At 39.5% G+C, this 22,513-nt stretch overlaps 1 protein-coding gene across 4 annotated transcripts in view; it reads right to left on the minus strand.

Annotated features, from left to right (window-relative positions):
* glra1 (glycine receptor, alpha 1) overlaps positions 1-22,513 on the minus strand; it is a 120,368-nt gene that overhangs the window by 84,615 nt on the left and 13,240 nt on the right. For all 4 annotated transcript variants that reach the window (XM_084353591.1, XM_084353590.1, XM_084353589.1 and 1 more), the window contains exon 2: positions 6,937-7,061. In XM_084353591.1, coding sequence (XP_084209717.1) covers positions 6,937-7,061 — 125 coding nt within the window. The remainder of the gene's footprint in view (positions 1-6,936; positions 7,062-22,513) is intronic.

The following is a 22,513-nucleotide window of genomic DNA, read 5'->3' on the forward strand; positions in this document are numbered from 1 at the left end:
GTACCATTCATCAAGCTCGCACACACACACATACACTCAATAAGAGGAATCACACAAACACTCTTACAGTACGTACACACAAACACACCTTTCCCTCACTGGTCCTCTCTAAATCTCTCTCATGCTCATGCACACTCATTTATCTCCAGCACCATGTGGCCATTCATTACTGGGGGCTAGTTGATTAGAAAGGCCTCGTGTTGCCGTTCTAATACATCTCCCTGCTCTCACTGTTGAAGAACTGTGAAGCCTCTTCTTGCTCTATGAGCTCGACTGCTGCCTGCTCAGCTGGTCAACTGAGTCAAAGTCCAATTTGTTTCAGCGGGATTGGTAAACAAGGCTTGAATACAGAGGAGGCCTGGAGGGGGTGAGGAAGGTCAAAGGAGAGGGGAGGGGAGGAAATGCACGGGGTGAGCACTGTACTAATGACCTTGTCTTTCATCCATGCAAGAGGAAAATGGAAAATACTAGAAATAAAAAATGGAAAAGATGAAGAGATAAAGACAGGGTGACAGGGTACACAGAAGAATTGCATGTCGCAAAGGAAAACTGAAAGAAAATGGCAAAAGGCGGGAACTCATAATGTCAGTTGGTGATTTGCTCATTTTTAACAGGAGGGATTACACTAACCTGAATATTTTGTTTCAGAGGTGGCTTTGTGGAACGATACAGGAATACTACAGGCAGCAGTGTGTCTCTATGATCATCTTGCCCTGATCATGAAGGTGTCAGTACTCATCACAGTATCTACATGGGCTACAGTATAGTCTAGTAGAACACAACACACTGTGGACAGACTGATACTTGAATTTTTGGGCCGATACAGACACCAATATTTAGAAGTTAAAAATTCTGATATCAATATATCAGTCTTTAACCACACATTTTTGGCAATGCTACTGAAAAATAGAAAAATATAAATTATCCCACGCATCGTTTTCTACATTCTAATTTCTAATGAAAGAGTTTTTGTATTGGTGCGTATCGGACAACATTTAAGCAGATACAGATATATCTGTGAAAGGCCAATATGATGTATATCAGTTGGAACAGTTACGTTACTGATATTTGAGACCCATGATCGGTGACATAGATTCTAACTAAACTACCCCTGGAGACGGGGGGACTGCAGGGTAAAAAAAAGGAGGATGCATTTTGGTCATTTTGCTAACAAGGGGATCCTACTGACTATAATGATATAATGTATGAACGACTGCACAGATTACTTTTAAAGGGAAGGACACACAAAATAAAAATTGCAGGATTAGAATAGAGCAAGAAATAAGAAGAAGTTGGCAGTCAATGATGGAATTATGATTTATGGGAAAGTAAAGGATGGTGAAAAGCAGGTAGACACTCACAGAGAATGAAAGATGGATTACAAACCAAAGTAGAAGTTAAAAAAGTAGTAATTAAAAAAGAAGGGAAGGATACTAGAAGGGAAGGAAGAAAAGGTTAGAGGACACTGGATGGAGACATGAATGAGTCAGTGAACGAGGGATAGAGGGAAATAAGTCAATGGGTGAAAGAGAAAAGAGGAAGGAAAAGTGCCAATAAAAGAATGAGCAGCAGGAAGAGAGAATGAAAGAATGGATGAACTCATGGATTATAAATGACTTGTCCCGAATGTGTCAGGAGTGTTTGCTCTCCTCTCTCACCGATGGAAGAACCCGCTAAATCAATCGGAAGTTCTTGCCTACACAGTGGACCCCCGATCATGATCAGTGTAATTTCCTCTCATGCTGGCACATTCGTAGCTTCCGGCAAATCTCATCCCGTCTCTCCCCTGATTCCCTCCCCGCCTTCCATCCACTGTTGCTGCGTGGAAAATTAACAGGGCTGGTGCTTGTTTGATGAGGTGTGTGTATTAACTGTGTAGGCGGAAGAGAAGAGCAATCATCTTGCATTTAGCAGACCTAGCTGCACTATTAAGCTGTCACCATTAAGTAGCTATAACATACCGCATTCTGACCACATTCCGGTTTCCTTATCCGTCTAAACATGCCAACATTCCAAGGGGAGTTCAGGAGTTCAGTTTTCCGTGTCTGTGATTTTTATTTTCTCCTCATTGTCGTCTGTTGTTATGGTAGGTCGCCTCATACTGGTGGTTCATAAAGGCTTTTTGACATCACATGATTTGTTCGGAATCCCACAGTGCAGTGTACGGACACATCGTTTTCATCTCTTGTCAATTCAGAAAGAATGGATGCACCTACACAATGTTTTCTGTTAGCTGGCAAACTAACTGTTTAATGAGTTCACTCACTAGCAAGCAAGTTTAGTACCCAGTAATTTGTGCGGAGAGCTAACTAACAAGCATTGTTTCTTCTTGCGCCTTTCCACTCTGAGTATAGGTCACGACATTGATCGACTCTGACCTTACACCACAGTTTTGCTAGAAATCTGCTAGAAAGCAGGTCAAAGTTGGGCGATATGCTGCCTTCAAATAAAGTTGTGTTTACCACTTTCACAAGAAGAGTCCATATGAACGTAAGCACAACCTTGTAAGTGGAACATTTTCTGAAAGCTCTGAGTTCATGAGTTGTGGCGTGTTTGCTGACATTTTCAGAAATGAATTCATTTTTCAGTGGATAGTGAGTTAATATATTGTCATCTTAGTCATACAGAGTTTTCTTTCGAATCTTGTCTGAGGAAAATGTTGATATTCCAAAGCCTCATCTTTTCTATGTCTTTGCTTTTTTGTATTATGTTACCTGTTTGCTACAGTAGCTTGCTAAATTGTTAGCCTCAATGGCCTCTAGACGCCGTTGTCTAACCAGGAAAACGACCATATGGGTCAACTGTGAAAGCTGCTTATTATAACGAGTATAGACATTTGTTGTTTGGTGGCGACCCCAAGTGGCTGTAGTAATTATGATAGCAGCAAAGAAGGAACGCAGGTGAAGTAGTCACCACAAGTCAAAGGTGAGTTAATTAAATTTACTTTAATTTATTTAAGTTATGTCTTGTACGCAACATAACTGAAGTCACCTACGTAACATCAGCACGTACATAAGAAACAAGGTATTTTGACTCAAAGTTTTCCTAAACCTAACCAAATACTTTCATCAAAAATGTGAGTGTTTAACAAAGGTCTGGCTCACCTGCCGTTGGTACGCTGATATCTATAATTAAGATATGCAGATGTTCTCATGATTTAACCACTTGAACACTGAGCATAACGTGTCAATGACCATTTGAAGGCAGCATTAGTTCAATTGCTTGGTATTGCAGTTGGTTACTTGCTAGCGAGTTACCTTTTCTACTAGCTAGCTGTGTTACAAGCTAACTAGAAGCCTACAGAAGCCACCATTATTCCTGATGTGTCATTCTTTATTGAATTAGCAAGAGTGAACGATGATTCTGAGCAAACACTGACACATCAAATTGTCTTTATGAACCTCGCTCCAGAATAAATCCAACAGTTCAGACACAGTTTCGGGCATTTCAGTCCTCTACAACAGTCCTAACACAGGATCCCATTTTCATTTCTCCCAGTGTTATTTACACATTTTATTATTATTATGCTACCAAAATAGGTCCCTCAAACTAGGGTTAATGAATCAAGTTCATTTTAAGGATTCTTCCAGCTATTAATATTATTATTAATAAATTGGATGACTAAGAAAAGAAAATGTGCAAGTACTGTCATCCATTTTGTCTTCCCCTTCACTGACTCCCCCTCATTCTTTATAAGAACCCTTTTTCTTTTCCTTTTGCCTGCAGAGTTTATTAAGGCACAGAGCTGTCAAGCTGTTTATTTCATAAACGTGATTAATGCAGTGGCGTAGTTAGCTGGTAGGAGACACACACACACAAAAAAGAAAAACTGCATGAATGAGCAAGTCAGAGAGCTCACGCTATGCCACTCTGCCGACCTGACAGCCATGACAGAGTCTGGAAATTCACATCGGGTCCTGTCTGCTAACAAAGGCCCCTGACACAATTAGCTTAGCAGATTACATAAAGATGTGCTCATCATCCTGAGTATGTACGTCTTCATCACAGATTGCTTTGGTACACATTACACCAAAGAACACAAGTGAAAGAAAATACCATACCCGTTTGAGAACATTAATTATTTTTAAGGCAATTTTTTTGTGTTGGGGTTGAAATTTTGAAAGCTCACTGACGTCAGCTGCAGGTTAGTTATCGTCTGCATGTCTAACACACTGCCAAAGAGCACTTTCATCTGCATTTAACTTTTCTTTATTACATCACATTAGATGAAGGGAAGAAACATAAAAGTCATAAATCCCAATAGCTGTCACGCCGGCCTGTTTAAATCCTGATTTGTAAAGGTCAATGCAGCACTAGTCGCAGTAAATCACACTGGACTGTTGCCAACCAGAGCTGAGGAGAAATCAAATTAAAAAAATAGAAATGGTCTCCAAAATTGACTCACGACGATGCCTCACAAAACACCCGGACACATTCCTGGCAGGTCAGGAAGGACGAGCAGGTTCAGCTGTTTTGCAGCCGCGGCAGGTTTAATAATACACACTTAGTCACGGTGAAACCCCTCCACCCCCTCCCAATTCTATCTCGCACGAGCTGAGATATCCCACTTACAAAGATCACCATATAATGGGTTATGCCATTATGGGCTCAGCAAAAAAGAAAAATAAAGCTCCATGGCAGCATTCATAAACATAAGCTGTGGTTCACTGCTGCACATTCTAGCAGTCTGATTCCAGTCTGTGTTCAGTGTACAAAATATTGGGACACCTTTTTTAATTTCACCTGATAAATCTACTGTAAGGGTGAAGATGAGACGCAGAAATCCAATCAGAAACAGGATACAGGACATCATCCCTCCAGGCTCCATTAGTTCCACTGGTCAGGAGGGATACAGTCAGACCTCTGTGACTTTAAACAGCCTGTGTTGGCTTTTTTGTTTTGCCAAAATCAGACCAACAATGTTGTAAGTTTGACATTTGAATTAAAGTAAACACAAGAAAAGTGCATCAGAGATCATCAGCACCAGGGGTGTCACAATTGGATTTCTATCTTTTGTTGTTTAATGTTGAATCAAATTAAACTGAAGGGTGGTATTCTTTTTTTTTAAACTCTGGGATCTTTATTTTTGGGGAATATTGTTTAATCTTGTCTAACCTTTTCTAACAAGTAGGCCCAGCCACTTGTACAACTTGCCAATCCTAAATGGCCAGGAGAACATATACTCTCTTAACTTCTATGACTAAGTATTAGAAATTAACATTTAAGTACACAATATAAACGAACACTTCTAAAAAGGTAAATGACGACCTTTATTTGACTACGACCATGTGTCCCCAGAATTTTTTTAAAATCGAAAGTCAAATGGAATCATGGATTTGGAAAATCATGACACCCCTAATCTCAAGTAATCCTAACATTTTAAAATCTCTGATGCACTTTCCGAGGAAACTTTAAACAAACACATTTTGGTGCTATGTGGCGTCCAACCAACATCGGACTCAACTTCAGTGTTACCTCACAGATACCACAGCTCTGACTTTAATACAACTTGGAGGGAAAATACATGTAGCTCTGCCTACTGATTGAACCAACATTATTACAACAGTGGAATAAGCTTTACTTTCCAGATTGGAAGGTGTCAAGAGGATGTCAGTGCATTGATACCTGCATGCAAGTTATCATATAAAATGAAATGCAGGTATATGATATAATAGCTATAATAAAAGGTAAAAGGGATTATGATACTTGAAGTGTATAATCTGGATTATAGTGTAGATCTACACACAGGAAGGTGAAATATGACAAGGGTACTAATATTTTGTACACTCAGAACACACAAATGACCTGACGGATTAAAAAATACGGCAATAGAAATTATTCACATCCATTCTGGAAACTAAGAAATGTCAGTGTGTAACATGCAACAAGGCTCAAATGTAACATTTTATGATATTTTCAGTAATATCAAATAATGTTTAAAAAAAAAACACAGGGTGAACTCAGGCCAAATCCAAATTTCCGTTTGTCCCAATTACATCAAATCATTTTTGGTCAGATGCTTTAAACTTGTTGTATTATTCATACACTTTGATGAATATGCAGGGTTGCCCCAGTTCTCTAATGTCACACAAGCTTATTAAAGTCCAGACTGTGCTCCTAATGTGAGGAAGTTAAATATAGAAACCTCTGACATGTGTCTTTATGGGGGCTTCCATTCAGGGAGAGGTTACTAAATATTATATTATCATCATCACCAACATCACCATCATCATCATCATCATCATCATAGTGAAATCAAATTTAGCAGCACGCTTGTGGGAGAGAGGCACATTACCTTGACCACCAAAACAAGCACTCAGGATACTGTGTGGATACCAAGGAATGTAGCCAACTAGCACCATGATGACTAGAGATTCTTAAATATCTTAACGGCCCATTTTGTAAAATAGATAAGCAGGTCAAATACTGACACTTTGGGTTGGTCGGTCGGGCCGGCCACCAACCCAAAGCGTCTGTATTTGATGAGTTTGGAAAAAGACTCAGCTGTCTTATAAATTGGACCTTTCATGGGAAGGTTTTTCACAGTCTGATTGGGGCTAAAAGTGCAGGGAGAGGGTTTTGTAAAAAAGGGTTTGGGGGGTCTAACACCTGAAATTATTCTAATTCTGTCTTAAGCATGTTGAGCAATGGGCAGAATTACCTTTGTTGTACACTGCAAAGGGTAAATGAAAGAGATCGAGAAATTGAGAAACAACCAAAAACAGTGATGATTAAAACACAAAGCAGCAGAATATTAGTAGCATCTGTATACACGTGAACTTTTCTTCTTATACAAACCTTTCTTGATGACAACCTATAAACTCTAAAAAAAGGCAGTTAGAGAAGATAATGAAATGCAGAAACACATTACCGGGTCTTGATATTGTTTGGCTACATTCCTGTCTTATCCGACTGAGTCTCGGTGGCAACTCCTACCTTTAAAATTCGGTCGAATTCTGGCGTCGTAGCCCGAAACCTTGCCCATGAGTTTGTCCAGGAACTCGGAGGGCGGCATCGGGCTGGCAGCTTTCCTCGCCGCAGCTTCTTTCGACGCTGCCAAGCTGGAAGACAGAAAAGGTAAATGTGGTTAGAGGAGGAGAGAGTGATGTATGCAACGCTGTGATGGGGTTGTAATGAGAAAGAGAACTTTTGACAGGCGGAAAGATGAATGTGAGATTGGATTGTAGTTATAACACATCAACATTCTTTGTGTGAGTTGTTGAGTTTCACATCCAAAGCAATCCATCATCTGCAGCAGTGGCCTGGCAGTGTTACAAACACCCGAGAGAGAAAAAGGCCAGGGGTTAAAGGTCACAGTCTCCTGACAGCAGGCTGATCACATAATCTGTCCTCTCTGGGAAAAACTACTGCATCACTCTTTTGCTTAAACGGCACTAAACAACTTCAATCTACATTGTGGATGTTATAAAATTATCACCTGAAGTCCTGAAAATCACCTGTCGACCTGTCGCTGGACTGAAAAGTCCAACAATGAAATCCTTTAATTCAACAATCCTTTCTTTCAACAGGACTCGTCGTATCAAATCAAACTATAATTCTCTGCAACTGAAAGATCATTGCTTTACACTCGACGCTGAAAAATAAAGGAAATTAAGATGCTGTTTCATGGGAAGTGATGGAGTGTTCTTGTTCTTGTTCTTGTAACGGTGGAAAACATTACAGGCAGAAGGTCAGGGTGGATGATGGCCCGGCAAAACATGTGACTTTAACACCAGAGAGCAGAACTGTCGCCAAATAGCTAAAGAAAGTAAAGTTGACAGAACAGGGTCATTTATTGATTTGTTCTGATCTACATCTGAGACGATGCTGCAATCCAAAACCCACGACACGGACGTGGACGTGCTATTTTACGCCCCTTTTCTGGTGTGATGCTAAAAACCCCTTTCACACATGCACTGTAACTCTGTATATCCGCAGAGTTGACCCAGAGGAGCTGTAAGTGTGAACACAAATGTCTGCAATATTTGCCCCGAACTTTCCCATGCCAGCTAGTCCTAAGTCCAGGTGAGCATCATGTGCAACTGAGACAATTGTCCCACGAGCTGGCATGTCAACAACGTGTATATCAAAAAATATGTGACTGAAAGAAATAACCAAGGGTGAAGAAGAAGAAGACTAATTTTACACTACAATGACTACAAATCCAGAGATAGAGATTCTGCAGCAAACCGCATCATTTCCTGCCTCTTGCATGCTCCGACCCAGGCGCCGCCCCTCGTCCCAAACCATACGGAGTTTCTCCAACATGTGTGAACACGTCTGACACGGACATGTGGACAATATCCTGATCTGATTCTCAGAGTTCATATGTTAAAGGGGCTTATGATGCGTGTTTAAGTTCAGGACGTTGACACAAAAAAGACATTGGCTCACATTTTTCAAACTTTTACAAATCCGAATGAATGGATTTTTTTAAAGATAATTGTTTTATGTCATCTTTACACTAAAGACAAATTGTATGTTATTATAAAATGAGAGATTGACTGAAAGTTTAGGACTTTGTACAGGTATTAATCATTGATTGTTTGTATGTCTTTATTCCTGGAGGTTATTCCTTGACCTGTCCACACCAGGGCTTCAAATTAGATTAATATACTGTCACTTAATTTCATTAACTTTTATCTAATTTAATTAAAAAGTGTCTAATTAAAAGTCAACTTTTACAGTCCATGCTGACTGGAGTTTAATGCATTAATGGTTATTAGACACACACACACACACGCACACACGTCTTTCCTTAAAGTAGTTACTCAAACTAATGCTCTAATTCACTTAACCAGCTCTGTGTCCTGCTGAGTGCTGCATTGATTTTACAATAAGGCCGTGGTATTTGCACAGTTGACTTCTTTACCTTATTAAGCCCATCATGCTCATTAAATGCTCTCTGCATAATGTCAAATCCCCAGTCCAGCCTTTAGCAGTCAATACCGCTCCACACACACACACCCCACCCACACATACACACACACACACACACACACACACACACACAAACTCACTATGAACACACATGATGGATCGGGCCAAAGTATCCAAACAGCTACAGAAATTATTGCTAAAGAAAAAGTTTGGGAGAAATATATGAATAAATAAAAGAAAAATATAACCTCACTAATTGGCTGCTTGAGAAAATATAAATAAATATATTATACTTCCAAGTAAATGTCAGTGTCAGCTTGATATGCAGTGGGTCTCATACGACTGGTAACCCTGACATTTAACGAATCAAGATGGATTGTGTTCATTGTCGTCTATCAGCAACAAAAGCTGTTAATCAGATTTATTTTATTGTACTTGTAAGTGTCGTCACTGACACAGTGTGCTAACTAACTTTAACCTAAACCTAATTCTAACCTTAAACCTAAACCTTAAGACTTACCCCTCAAACAGTCATTTGAAGAAGTGAGGAGCAGAAAACTGTTTCAATGTTTAATGTTTCAGAAAAACTGTCCTGACCTTCTAGAAATGGCTTGACTTTTTGGAAATATCTGAATCACTTTAAAAATGTAACATTCTCACTTTCCTAAAATGTCCCGACTTTTAAAATTGTCTAAACTTTCCAAAGAATATCTGAACTTTTCAAAACATCAAAACTTTCTAAAACTCATGACCTCTTTTTAACCTGTAACTTTTAATTTGGGGTTTTTATTGTCTTTAAATGCAATTTGAACATATTTGAATGTTTTTTTAAATTTATTTCAAAGCCTGTGTAAAGCACTTTGAATTGCCTTTTCTCTGAGCTGTACTTAAATAAATAAATAAACTCCCCTTGCCTTACCAACACGTTCACTTTCCAATTTTAAAAAGTTTTCTAAAAAAAGTCAAAATGTGTCCTCACAAACACAGAAGCACGAGCACAACACATGCTGCCAGTCTGACTCTCATGTTCATCCCTCTGGTATTGTATTTTATAATATATTAAAATCATTTCATGTAATTTTTCTTTGTCTATCACGGTCGGTTTATTTCTGTGAGATTTCAAACATCAAACATTTTTTTTGTTCCATTCTTCCGATTCATCCATTCAATCAGATAAACTGTTGGTTCCTGTGTTACAAGCTGTAAGTCTTGGATTTTAAAACGAAATGCTTTGCTGCCTGAGTGAGATTGAAAGTGAACTGACAGTGACTTCATTCTGAGCGGGGACTGAACTGACCCGTGGCCTTACAGTGGAACTGCATTAACAGCCACTTGTAGTGCAGTTTGTATTTGATTGCATCATTTCTCGCTGCGCCTGGAGAAAGAGCACGGACAGCAGTGCGATCTGGGCTATAAATAAGCTGTTGTACTGTGACCCATTTCATTTGAATACAGCTTCACAATGAGCTTCATAACCAAGAGGACGCAAAGAGAACTGTGTAGCCTTTATACAGTTTCACAGGCAGTTTTAGTCTTAGAATTCATTTGTGATCAATAATAGAATTATTAATTTCATTAAAATGATATTAGAACTGTTCATAAAGTGTATTTTAAAATGTTTAAAATGAGTTGCTTCCACTTATTATCCATGTTATGTCAGAATTTGTCCTTTCTTGTGTACGCTGAAGCTGATTTCAAAAAGACAGTTTTATCGGAAGTGTTTTTTCTGTTTCCACTTGAAAGCATCTTGACTGGATCTTGCTGCTGCAGACTTTCACTTTGTTCCACCGCTACTGACGTCTTTGAACTCTGCTTGACCCACTTGATTGATGTCAAATTTTTCAACAAATATGTCAGAATGCTTTTTCAAGAAGATGCCTCGGGCATCATTTATACAATTTTAATGTGAAGGTGCAGCCCCCCAAAAATCTTCTGTATGAATAATTCACTCAATTTAAAAAACATAGCTACAGCCAGAGAATTTGATACCAGTGTACAGTCTCAAGAGAGATTTGTGCAAATTTAAAGAAACTGAGGAGAAAATGAAGTTGTGATATGACAGTGAATTATCCTCATCAAAACTTATCTTGAAATTCAGCTGGAAAAGAAGTGCTCCTGAATATAAATAGAATATATAAAAATGTATAAATATGTATGAAAAATGTATTCATATTCTAATGGGAACTTTTCCTGACATGCATGTTTTATTTTGGATCTGGCTGGGCCAAACTTTTACAGAGTTATGGCTCGTGTTTATGAGGAATAATTCATTTTGGTGCTGGAACATTTTCACTTTGCAGCGGCACTCAGCTGTCCAGTGAAGCAGCAGTCAGTCTCAGCCATCAGGACTTCAGCTCAGCTCAACGTATCAATGATTGAAAACAGACAAAAAGTTGAATCAAAGTGCAACAACGTGAACTGGATCTGACTTTTGCTTTTCTTTACTTAAGTTTTAAGACTTTGTTGAGGCTTAAAAAGTCCTCACAGTGACCGAAACCAGCGGCAGACCTTTCTTGACCTCAATACAAGACTAAAACTTTTTTTTTCCCATTAATGCCTGTAGGAGCAACACAGAGAGAGAAATGGTAAAAGTGAGAATGACAATTATTCAGCCGTTAGTTGTAACTGCTGATGAGTGCAGGGGAGGAGCGCACCGCCGCATTAATCTCTCATAAATTAAAACGACAGACGATACAGTCGATGGCGCTTGAATTTTCACCTTCTAAATGTAAAACCGCTAACCGTGACTTTCAATATGGTAAATCGTGACACGCCGCATGATAAATAGCGCCATTAGCAATTCATAAACACGTAATGCAGTCAGTGCCGTCACTTTATCAGGAAAACTGCTGATCAGAATCACAGTCCGCTGGGTGAGAGTGGGAATTATGGAGAGGCCGTGATCAGAAAACAAAATAAAACGGGACAAATGGCTTGTTGGTTCTCGTCTCATGATGCATTCATGCGCACTGAATGAAAAAGCACACACACATATATGCTTACATACAAACTTGTATAGAAAACTGCAGAAATACACACTCTCTCCTCCTTCAGCTGCAGAACACTCACACAATGTCTAACTTGTGAGGACCCTGACCTTAACAATCAGAACTAAATGCCAAATCCAACCCTTACCTGAATCCTAACCCAAACCTTATTCCTCCCTAACCCTTAAAACGTAGTACACTTAACACTCAAACAGCCTTTTGAAGTTGTAAGGGGCCATCTAAGATGTCCTCACAACGCTGGCTAAAAGCAAAAATGAGTCCACACAAAGATAACACACATTTGCACACCCACCCCGACCTTCCAAGCACCTCGCCCTCATCAGTGAAAAACATCGCGAAACAAATCATGCAGGGCACCAAGGAGACAGAGGAAGGAGGGTGACGGAGGATGATGTGGGTGTGTGTTCTGGTGTGTTCGGTGTGTGTGTGTGTGTGTGTGAGCGAGAGAGAGAGAGAGTCTGTGTGTTTGTGTGTGTGTGTGTGTGAGGAGGAGGAGGAGAGCAATAAATGAAGTTTGGCTGCTGTCTCCGTCCACGCTGCTACCAGCCGTTAGAGTCACCCTGCCTGTCAGGTCAGTGGCCAAGCTGCCTGCAGAGTCACATGACCTCTTCAACACACACACACACACACACACGCACACAAACACGCACACACCGGAGGCAGCTACCAGTGATGGGCCCAGCCGTGCAGCCTCTGTCTGTCTGCGACATTAAAAGGTGACGGCGCTGATGATGTCATTAATGACCGTAAATCTTCACACTGATAATGACATTATAATGATCATGACTGAGGATATTGATGACTCCGCTGAACTTTACATAAATAACACCATCATGGTTCTATGTCTAATTAATCATGATGATGATGTTGAGGTAAACTAACAAGCTAAATGCTTGTCAGGCAAAAAATACAGTCATCTAACCTGAGGCACATTTTTCAGCCTCTTTTAGCTCATTGTTTTGGTTTGAATGCACATTCACACTGTGGTGCGATCTCATAGCAGCAGCAACAAAAAGAGTCACGGTACAGTACCTGCCCTGCACAAAACAGCAGACACAGATAGACTCTAACTGGTGAATGTGAAAATATGGTGAAAACATTCCAGAGGTAAGTAAGGAATAATGCTCAACGAGGTGTGCTGCACATCGGAGACAAAATCATTTTCTTTTCTGTTGGTTTTTGCGATCAGAATATAACTTTTTTCACAAACCAAAACTCTGTTTCCCTGGCAGCATCTTTGACTAGGGTTTGACTAATAGCTGAAACAATCATTACCATCCCATAAGGTTCTTGTGCAATGGAAATGTTGTTCACTAGTCCGCTCAGCTGATTGAACCCTTTGGCTTAGCTGTTAGCCAGAGGGCTAATGTTATGTTAGCATACGGGTGACAAACAAAAAGTATAATATGACGATATTTTATGACAAGACTAGCTAGTCCATGTCATGTCGCCAAATACGATACCAGTAAGTTCAGAGTGACAGCTTGTGTGTCACAGACGCCATCCTGTCGTGTTCAGAGGATGATGAACTGAAAAGTTACACTTTGCGTTGTAAATAAGATCTTCAGATTTGTTTTCATTTGATTTTTTCAAGAGGTGTAATTTTAGATACAGGCTATAACACATTCATTTAAAATGGTGAACAGACAGTTTCACTGGAACTATTTGAGGAGTTTTGTAGGTGTCCGTATATCAGGAGTTAATTGAGACCCTGCAGTCAATCAGAATCAAGTACTCACCCAGACCATGGTGTAAATTAGAGCTAACTGAATATTGAACTTTCACCCACCAGCTGGTCAGAAAATCAAACGTTTGCCAAATGTGTAAATCGGCAACTGTTTGCTAACCAATTAGCCGAGTGCTAGGCTGTTTAAAGCCAACTTAGGTCAGCTTTCTGTGAAGATGTCATGAAACACAGAAGGAAGTAAACCCCCTCTTTAACCACTAAAAAAACTATGTGTGTGTGTTTATGTTTAATTTCTTTCCTGTGTGATGGAAAAAACGTGAAAAATAAAGAGGGAAAAAAGAAAAAACTAAAAACATTAGCATTTTGAAACAATATTACAATTTCTTTTTTGGAAAAACAAGCAAACAAAAAAAGAAGAGCTAATGATCAAAACTCTCACACGCTGTTTCAAACTCCTGTAATTGATGTTATCATAGTTTTGTATTAAGTGAATAAATGATGTCTCACACTGCGTCCACAGCTGACAGATGAGGCCGTGCTCTGCTGTAAAACCATGACGCTGATGATGTAGTAATGATCATAAATCAAAACACACTTAATTATATTACAACCATCATGACTGATGATGATGATCAGACCGAAACACTCAACTGATCATTGATCAAGATCATTAATCAGATCATCCTGTCAGATCGGTTATGATTTTGATGAATGTTGCTGTGATGGTCGCATAGTTTGTATTTATTTATCTTTATTTACTTTTTTGCTCTGGTTTTCCCTCGCTGTAACTTATTTCTCGTCTATCTTGAGATATCATGAAACACACTTCGTCTTTAAGATAAGCAGAAAAGCAATCATTTATATTATTCTTATTATATATATTAAAGCATCCCACACTGACAGAGCACCAGTTTACATCAGTTTTAGTGAATAAATCTCAAGGATTGGTGCGCAGTATGTCATGGAGAGGGGACAGACACAGTTCGGGGGACTAAATGACAAACTGTCTTGTAGTTTATGAGGACTTTTGAGTCAGTATGCTGAGTCATGGTTCAGTCCGAGTCCTCTGGAAAATGGACGAACGTGGAGCAAATAAACATGTTGATAGAGGCACGCTTTGAGCCAATCAGGACCGAGATACACCAACGATTTCAAAACATTTGTGGCCTTTTAAATTCTGACATTTATGACCTTTAGTTGCAAACCTCCCATTTGGCAAGTGGGTAATTTTTTTAAATGCCAGTGCGCAGAGCCAGCGTTTTGTCACACCTCAAAGTTTCATCACAGTCGAGCCAGGAGGTGTCTCACACGTCACATTTTTTGGGAAACAATTTGGACCTGAGATGACAGCATGCCACCAAGGTTCAGACGAGGATTTAAGACATTTTAAAGTTTTAGAATTTGTATACGTTTCTGTCTGAAATTGCAGAAACACTGTGAGGACCGTCACAGGCTACAGGTCACACGTCAGTGATGACAGAAGAATCATGGTGGGCAGACGCTCAGGAGAAGAAAATATAGTAATGAGATGTTTCATTTATAGGCAGTGCCACTGAGCTTTTGTCTTTATTTCCGGTCTTTCTTCTCGTCATCACTGCCTTCTTCTATCTTCAAGACCTTCTCATGACTTACAGGAAAAGATTACTGAGCAGAAAAACAGGGTTAAACATGTGATTTATTCAAAATTGCTTTGTCCTTGTCCTAAAATTTCAGATAATGTGATTTGAGTCAGTGAGATACTGACAGAATAATTCAAATATGATGCCAACACATTAAAAAAGATATAGTAATTATGATTTATATTAAGACTAACAATTAAAAAAGACAAATAAATATCTGCAATAATGATTATAGAAAAGTCGCTGCAGCTCAGTGTTACAGTTTGGTGTGAAAAGCATTGAGACATTTGTTATGAGTTGATTCTGTGGAGACTCCTGTGTGTCGTCAGCAGACTCCCCCCCCCAGCTGCCCTTGTTACAGTGACAGAAGGTCACACGACTGCTGGCCAACACTGCACTTTATGTCGTCACTGCTCTAAAATAAAAACCTAATGTTGAGTTATCATTTTTCTTTGCCCTCAAATATGACACGATCTGATCTTTGAGACGAAAAACAGAGTATGTGCATCTGCACACATCTGAGCTCCTGTTAGTGAAAATATGTTCTTTTTCCATTTTTATACTGAACATCTATACTGCTTTCTTCCTCAACAAGCATATTATATAATTTACTATGATGTACATGATTGAAATATGACATGTTTCAGGCTACTACATGATGTACAGACATTATGAATACTTGTACTCATAATTACAATGCACAGGAGGTGTGTTGTATTATACTGTTAGTATAAAATTAGGCCTTTATAGATATTGCACATGATAACTGCACTCTACATGGGCGTCGCAGCTATTATAGAAGGATGGGATGCATTACTGATAATAATGGACCGGCCTTTTCGGAGCAGTGCGTCAGTGTTTCAATATCAAATCTGTTTCTCTTACTCATTGGGAGAACCATGTTAACACATAACACACATACACATGAGCACACTGCAAACATGAACTAGTCATTGATGTCCTGATGTCCAGCTGAGTTAAGGTGGGTCACACACTGCCACCATTAAAGGCTTTGAGCAAAGACAGAATACCGGGTGGAAAGACAGTGAAACATGACAGGAAAGAGGAAAGTAAACAGTGTGATCATCAACAAGTGATGAAGGACAACAAAGAAGAGAGGAGCCTTAGCTTTGAGCCTGTATTTTAATTATTATCTTTAAATCATATTGTTATTGTAGTGCCACCAGTACATTAGTTGATACAACTGGCTGCTGATAATTGTGTGATGAAGTTTTGAATCTTATGAAGTAGAAAACAGTCATTGTTGTTGATTGTGTCACTTTAATTTAGATATTTTTTTTTACATTTTATGTTTTGATTTTAATCTATTTGTGATTTGACGTAGCAAATATGTATTCTCGTGCAAAAAAAAATACATATAAGGGGCCTGTGCCACAAAGATATTATTAATTAGTCATCAATTCATCTAATTTCTCAACTTTTTAATATCTCCAGATATGTGAACTGGGGTTCCCACAATGAAACCGCTCAGAACACGGTCTGTGGATTATCATGATTTTCTGGCAAGCGACAATGCTGTTGAGTTTTAAGATGTTTCCAAAACTCTGCAATTTACCAAAAACTGTCTGTAAATGGGATCTTTTCTTTTTGAAAGGTCCTATTTGTAAGAAAAGTTGATTTTTGAGTTGAAACTTTTCCAGACTTGTCAAATACTGATGCTTTGGGATGGTAGGTCGATACGGTCGTCACCCCAATGCATCAATATTTGACGGGTTGGGAATGAGACTCAAAAATCTACTTTTCTTACAAATAGGACCTTTAATTAAAAACTTCTCCTCAGACACCTGCTCCGAGGTGGTTACAGTGGACACTTCCCTCAGTCTAACACTTTAATAACACATCTCAGTCATGAGGATGAGATATCTCAGTTTGACGAACACAATCAGTCACCGTACAGCTCTCATTTCATCCATGTATTTATGTAGGAAGCATAAAACAGCCCTGAAATATCCTTTTAACTCAATTAGGTTTATTATAATCATGCAGAGTGTGACTGTGAAAATTAACTGTGACCACTGAAATTAAATGAAGCTCATTTCTATAAATAATTAGCCTGTTGTGATAATCGTCTGTTTAAACATTTCACACTAACTGCTCTCTCGCTGATGTGCTCCCGAGGGGCACATGGGAGTGACTGATGTGAGCGAGTGAAGTGAAGTCAATTGGTGATGACGATAGCTGTCAATAGCTTATCAGAGCCTGACAACCTCAGGTGTCACGGGAGACTCAGCGCGGACGACCCGGAGAAACACACCATCTCTGAGGCATCAATAATCAGATAATGGAGCTGATGTCGTCTTCCTAAAACTGCAGAGGCTCGGAGTTTACGCCGATCAATGAGAAGACATCAGGTTTTTCAGGCCCGTCGCACTTCATCCAATTCTTCTCTCTGTGACAGCAAATTAGGTGGATCAGAGATTATCTCGGCGCCAATAATTCCCGCCGCGACGTGACGAATCTGAGCCTAATCCTCTTTACAACGACGACAAGTGGGAGTGTGATAGGATCAAGCGCTCGCAAAAAAAAACCCAACAAATTTCTGTTGTTTGGGCCCATCGCTCGCCGCAGAGATGATACAATATAGCATAAGACCCGTGTGAATTGGCTTTCAAATTAGCATTGAACAAACACACTGCTGGGCTGATGACGGTGCAATCAGATTAGTCACAGACTGGGATTACACCAGTGTGTCCTCCACACAAAGATCATTTTCCCCGGATGTGTAGCTTGAGACAACACTTTGGGCTGAATTTCACTGGCAGTGTGAAATTTAGAAAGAGGAGGGTTGAACTTTCAACCTCTAACTGTCAGAGGACCGTCAGGCCTCCCTGTTGAACTCCTTCTTGACCTCTGACTTTGCCCTCAAAGGTCCCCTCAAGTCCGGTGCACTCATCAGACGCGTTACAGCCTTGTTATACTTAGAGGCCCGGGAAAAAGTTCTCTGATTGCTTTTTGTAACTGGATCCACGTCTTTTCTCAGTTGTTTTTTGGTTGAGGTAGCAAGAACGTTTTCTAAATATGAATTAGTGAGAACGAGCCCCAGATTAGTTTGTGGTAATTTAAACTTTAAAAGTTGAGCAACTTTGTTCTTGTTTTAGTGCTTACATGGAGCATATTCAGAAATAAACAAACAAAAAATAATCTTAAACTAGTCATAGGTAGGAGAATTTTTTATTTTGTCAGATCATAATGTATTATGTATTAAATTAGAGTGTTCAAAGGTGCAATATCTACACTGTAAATTTAAAAGAGGTGAATTTCATTTAAAAAAGTCAGGAAAACGATTCCCTCAGAAATATGTGGACTATTAAATTCAAGTTGTACGAGCTAAAACTTAAAAAAAATATGTAAGTACGTCTATTTGTCAGATTTTACAGTGTAAGAATTTTAGTTGATAAAATGTACTAAACATTATCAACATAATGTGTGGAAATAACAGTTTTGATGTTCTGACATCTGTATGGTGCTACAGAGATATCTACAGAAATTAGCATGCTAACCAGCTAGCCCCAACCCGTCCCAGTCTAAAGCTCCTGGACTAGCAGTTTAACCACCGAGACTGCCCCAGTTTTTTCGAACTCCGAGTCTGTATTGCTAGCTGCATGGCTAACTGAACTATCTAGCTAGTCAGTTAGCAGCAGTTTGTTAATATTTGTTTGGGTATGAATTTGACAGGATGCCAGCTCTTACATATTGCAGACACAAACAGAGGTATCTGTTCCTGTCTGCTGCTTTTTCCTCTTCTGTGTGTGTCTGCCTGACACTTATTACAAAGTCAGAAAGAACGCTACTTTTCAGTAATATCCACTTCAGTTTTCTCTGCTGCTCCACAAAATGCATAGGCCTATTTGTTGGGTCACAGAGCCAAACGTCTGCCAGGTGTCTGCTCCATTTGCATAAATGCTTTGCTTACGAATCAGATTGGTACTTTTAAAAGCCCACCTGCTTCATATAATTGCAAAAAGTTCACACCGTAAATGAGGCTGGCTCAGTTTTCCATGAATAAACCAGTTACCAGAATATTCTGCCTCCTACTCAGACTGACTGTAGATCAGTTCTGATACAAGAGAAAGAAACAAAACAAAAGCTCCTGCAGTGAGTATTAATATCAGTGGAAGTCCTCAACACTCCGTCACAAACACCTACAGGACAGCGTGAAGTATAATATAGTGAGAAACGCCGCGACAAAATGTCTTATGTGTGATATTTCACTTGATTTCTCACCTAAAGAGACAATCTCTCCAGCTGTGGCTACACAGGAAATGTCTTTTCCAATAAAATCTTCATAATGCTGAGTGTGTGGCTCGTAGAGGTCCAGATACATTGTGACAGCTTCAACACCTCAGCAGCTAACATCGACACGGACAGGAATGAACCGATACACCCTTCATACTGCAGACACTCTGACTCGTCCTCGCAGGAAATCCCAGGCTTGTTGTCAGCACCTGTAAGAGATATCCTCAAGCAAATAAAATAATCTGTTCTTTATATTTGTGTTTTTAAGACTTCAGTTTGCAAAAGATGATGAAGACAGAAAGTGAAAGTGAGCAATTTCATTTGGGAGGTGTTTAGGTGTTTACCAGGGATTTAGAAGTATAAGTCAGGAAAAATAGTCATCAGAGTAGAAGAAGCAGTGACTTCCTCACTTTTAGTTTTTAGTATTGTTAAGTTTTACACTTAAGAGCTCAAACGACCTGTCTGCAACAATTTTGAAAACTGATCAAGCAAAAAATACTTTTCTGTAAGTATTTGTCTTTTTTTAAAGTTGAGAATAATGAAAATAGTGGTTCCACCCCAAACCCTTTCTGGGGAGTTCTGTCCAGGACTCACAATAACCCACCAAGGTTGTTCTGAATATTCAAAAAGTTTCATCTAGAACCTACTCAGGAGCCTTTTTACAGGGATCTCACCTATAGCCCTCTTTTCTTCAGAGGGTTCGACGTGGAACCATATTGTCCTCTACAAGATGAGACATTACTTTAAAAAGTCCCATTTGGAAAAAGGGTTAAAGATTTGAATGTTAGTGGGTGAGGTTCTTTTAGTACCTGTGCTTTCAACAAACTTTGAAGAAAAAGGGTTCTTTGAAAATTATTGGTTCTTAAAAGAACACCCTTGAATAATCCCATTTTTGATAAATGGTTCTCCAGAAGCAAATGGTGCTGGGTAGAACCTCAGTGTTTCAGGAAGAACCCTTTTGGAACCTTTGTTTCCGTTATGTTAAACATTTCTGAATTGAATGAACGGTTACCGCACTGTAATTATAGATAACAGTACAATTAAAATGACATACTATACCATGATAGATTACAGCTATACTCACCACCCCTTTGCAATATTGTGTAACAGTGACCCTTTTTATTTAATTTAATTTATATATTATTGTCTGGTGCCTCATTGGTGACAACTACACAATGATTAAAGGGAAAATCCCTCTAATACATTATGATCCGTCAACATGAGCTGTATTATGTTGTTAAAGTCAAACATACTTTTGTTACTCACAGCACTTTCATTGCTTTATAACATGTAAACACACACTCTTCAATAGACCACAACGGGGCCACTGTGGTTTGAAGTGATTCACAATCGACCGACATTACCAGCACTCTGCGGCCGACACAGTCCAAAGCCGTCCAAGGCCTTTCCATCTGCTTTTGTTGATAATCTTCCCCCTGAGCGCCCTGTTCTCTGGGTTTCCATGATCAAAGTTCGGATTTGCTTTAATTATATCAGATCAATGCTGGCCACGGCTACTTTGGAGACCAGCGTCCAATGCTGAGGCAGCAAAGAAGAAAAAACAGCTGAGTCGTCCGGTGCCAGTGTCTAATATGCACACAGCGAGGAGAGGGAAAAAGCAAAACGCAGAGCGAGGTGTGGGCTAATGCAAGGCTCCGATCATTAGTCCTAAGTGTTCCTCATTATGTTCCTAAAGCCTCTGAAGACCTGAATCCCTAATTGATCTCATCCTGGCATTTAGTAACACTCAGGAAAGCAAAGGACTGCTCGCTTCCCTGGCACTAACAGATAGGCCGCCTGGCTCGCTCATCAAATGAAGGCCTGATACCTCGGATGGCTGAGCTGCGTCACACACTCCACTGCTCCAACAACACCAGGAACCACAGCGGAAAGTCAGGTTTTCACATTCACAGGGCAAAGAGTCAAACTCAAAAGCATTTTGGTCCATTCGGGAGCATTCTGACTGAACTATTTGCAGAGCAGATTATCAGGTAAACACTCACTTTGCTTTCTGTTTGCGGTCGCTGCAGACTCGTGTTGACCTGTCATTTTTTTTCTCCTGCTGGCTGTGTGGTGCCATCATTTCAAACATGCTGCAAACTCAGTTGTTTTCTGCTCAAGATCTGCTTCCTCAAGCAGAATGCACTGGAAAAATGTCCACATACAGCCAGCACACATGAAGCACATGTGGGGAATGCATTCATTCTGCAACATCTCTTTATATTTGTAATCTGGGGAGTTAGAGTCTCTCTATTCAAACACAACAGGCTCAAGAATTATTTTATACATCAGTCTATCCTGCTGCTAGAGAAGATCAGGATCTGAGGATATTATGGAAAATGTTTCACACAGTGCTGCTATGAGTCTTATGTGTTACTGTACAACTGTCTAAATTGTGAGTAAACTTCTTGAGCGAGGCTGATGGAGGATGCAAAATTAGTTTCAATATAAACTGACAATAGATTTATATCACATCGTACTGTATCGTAAACTAACGTAAATCTGACATGTCCAAAATTTCTAAAGTTAAAATGCCACCACAAACGTATAATATTTGTTCTACATGAATGTGTTTTCTGTTGTCAGACAGCTGAACAAGTATGAAATTTCAGGACTCATCACATGCTGAGCAGCCGTCAACAGCTGTGCTGTGAGATCGGCTGCTTGACATTTAAAATGAGACAGGACTGAGAAAGTTAGGAACGACAAAAAGGTCACATTAAAGTTTAACCACAGCATCTTTTCATCGATCTAAATCAGCTGCAAATGTGTATTTAACACATGAAGAAAGTGGGCAAATCAATTCTTAACTATGTGGCTGCTGAAGGATGCATGTCATCACGTGCAGGGGATAGTGTCTCCTGCACAAATGCACAAAAAACAGATCTAAATCCCATGAGGTCTCCAGGTAAAACTAGTCCTGAGCTTAAACAGCGCTTGAAATGCAAAAAGTTGTCGGAACTTAAACACAATCAAACTCTGAAAAAGGAAATGTAATATTCATAAAAGTACTGAAATATAATGTAGAATCCAATGAACAATTCAGATCAAATCAAAATCCC

Source organism: Pagrus pagrus (genome assembly GCF_965226575.1).
Source record: "Pagrus pagrus genome assembly, chromosome: 5".
Lineage (NCBI taxonomy): Eukaryota > Metazoa > Chordata > Actinopteri > Spariformes > Sparidae > Pagrus > Pagrus pagrus.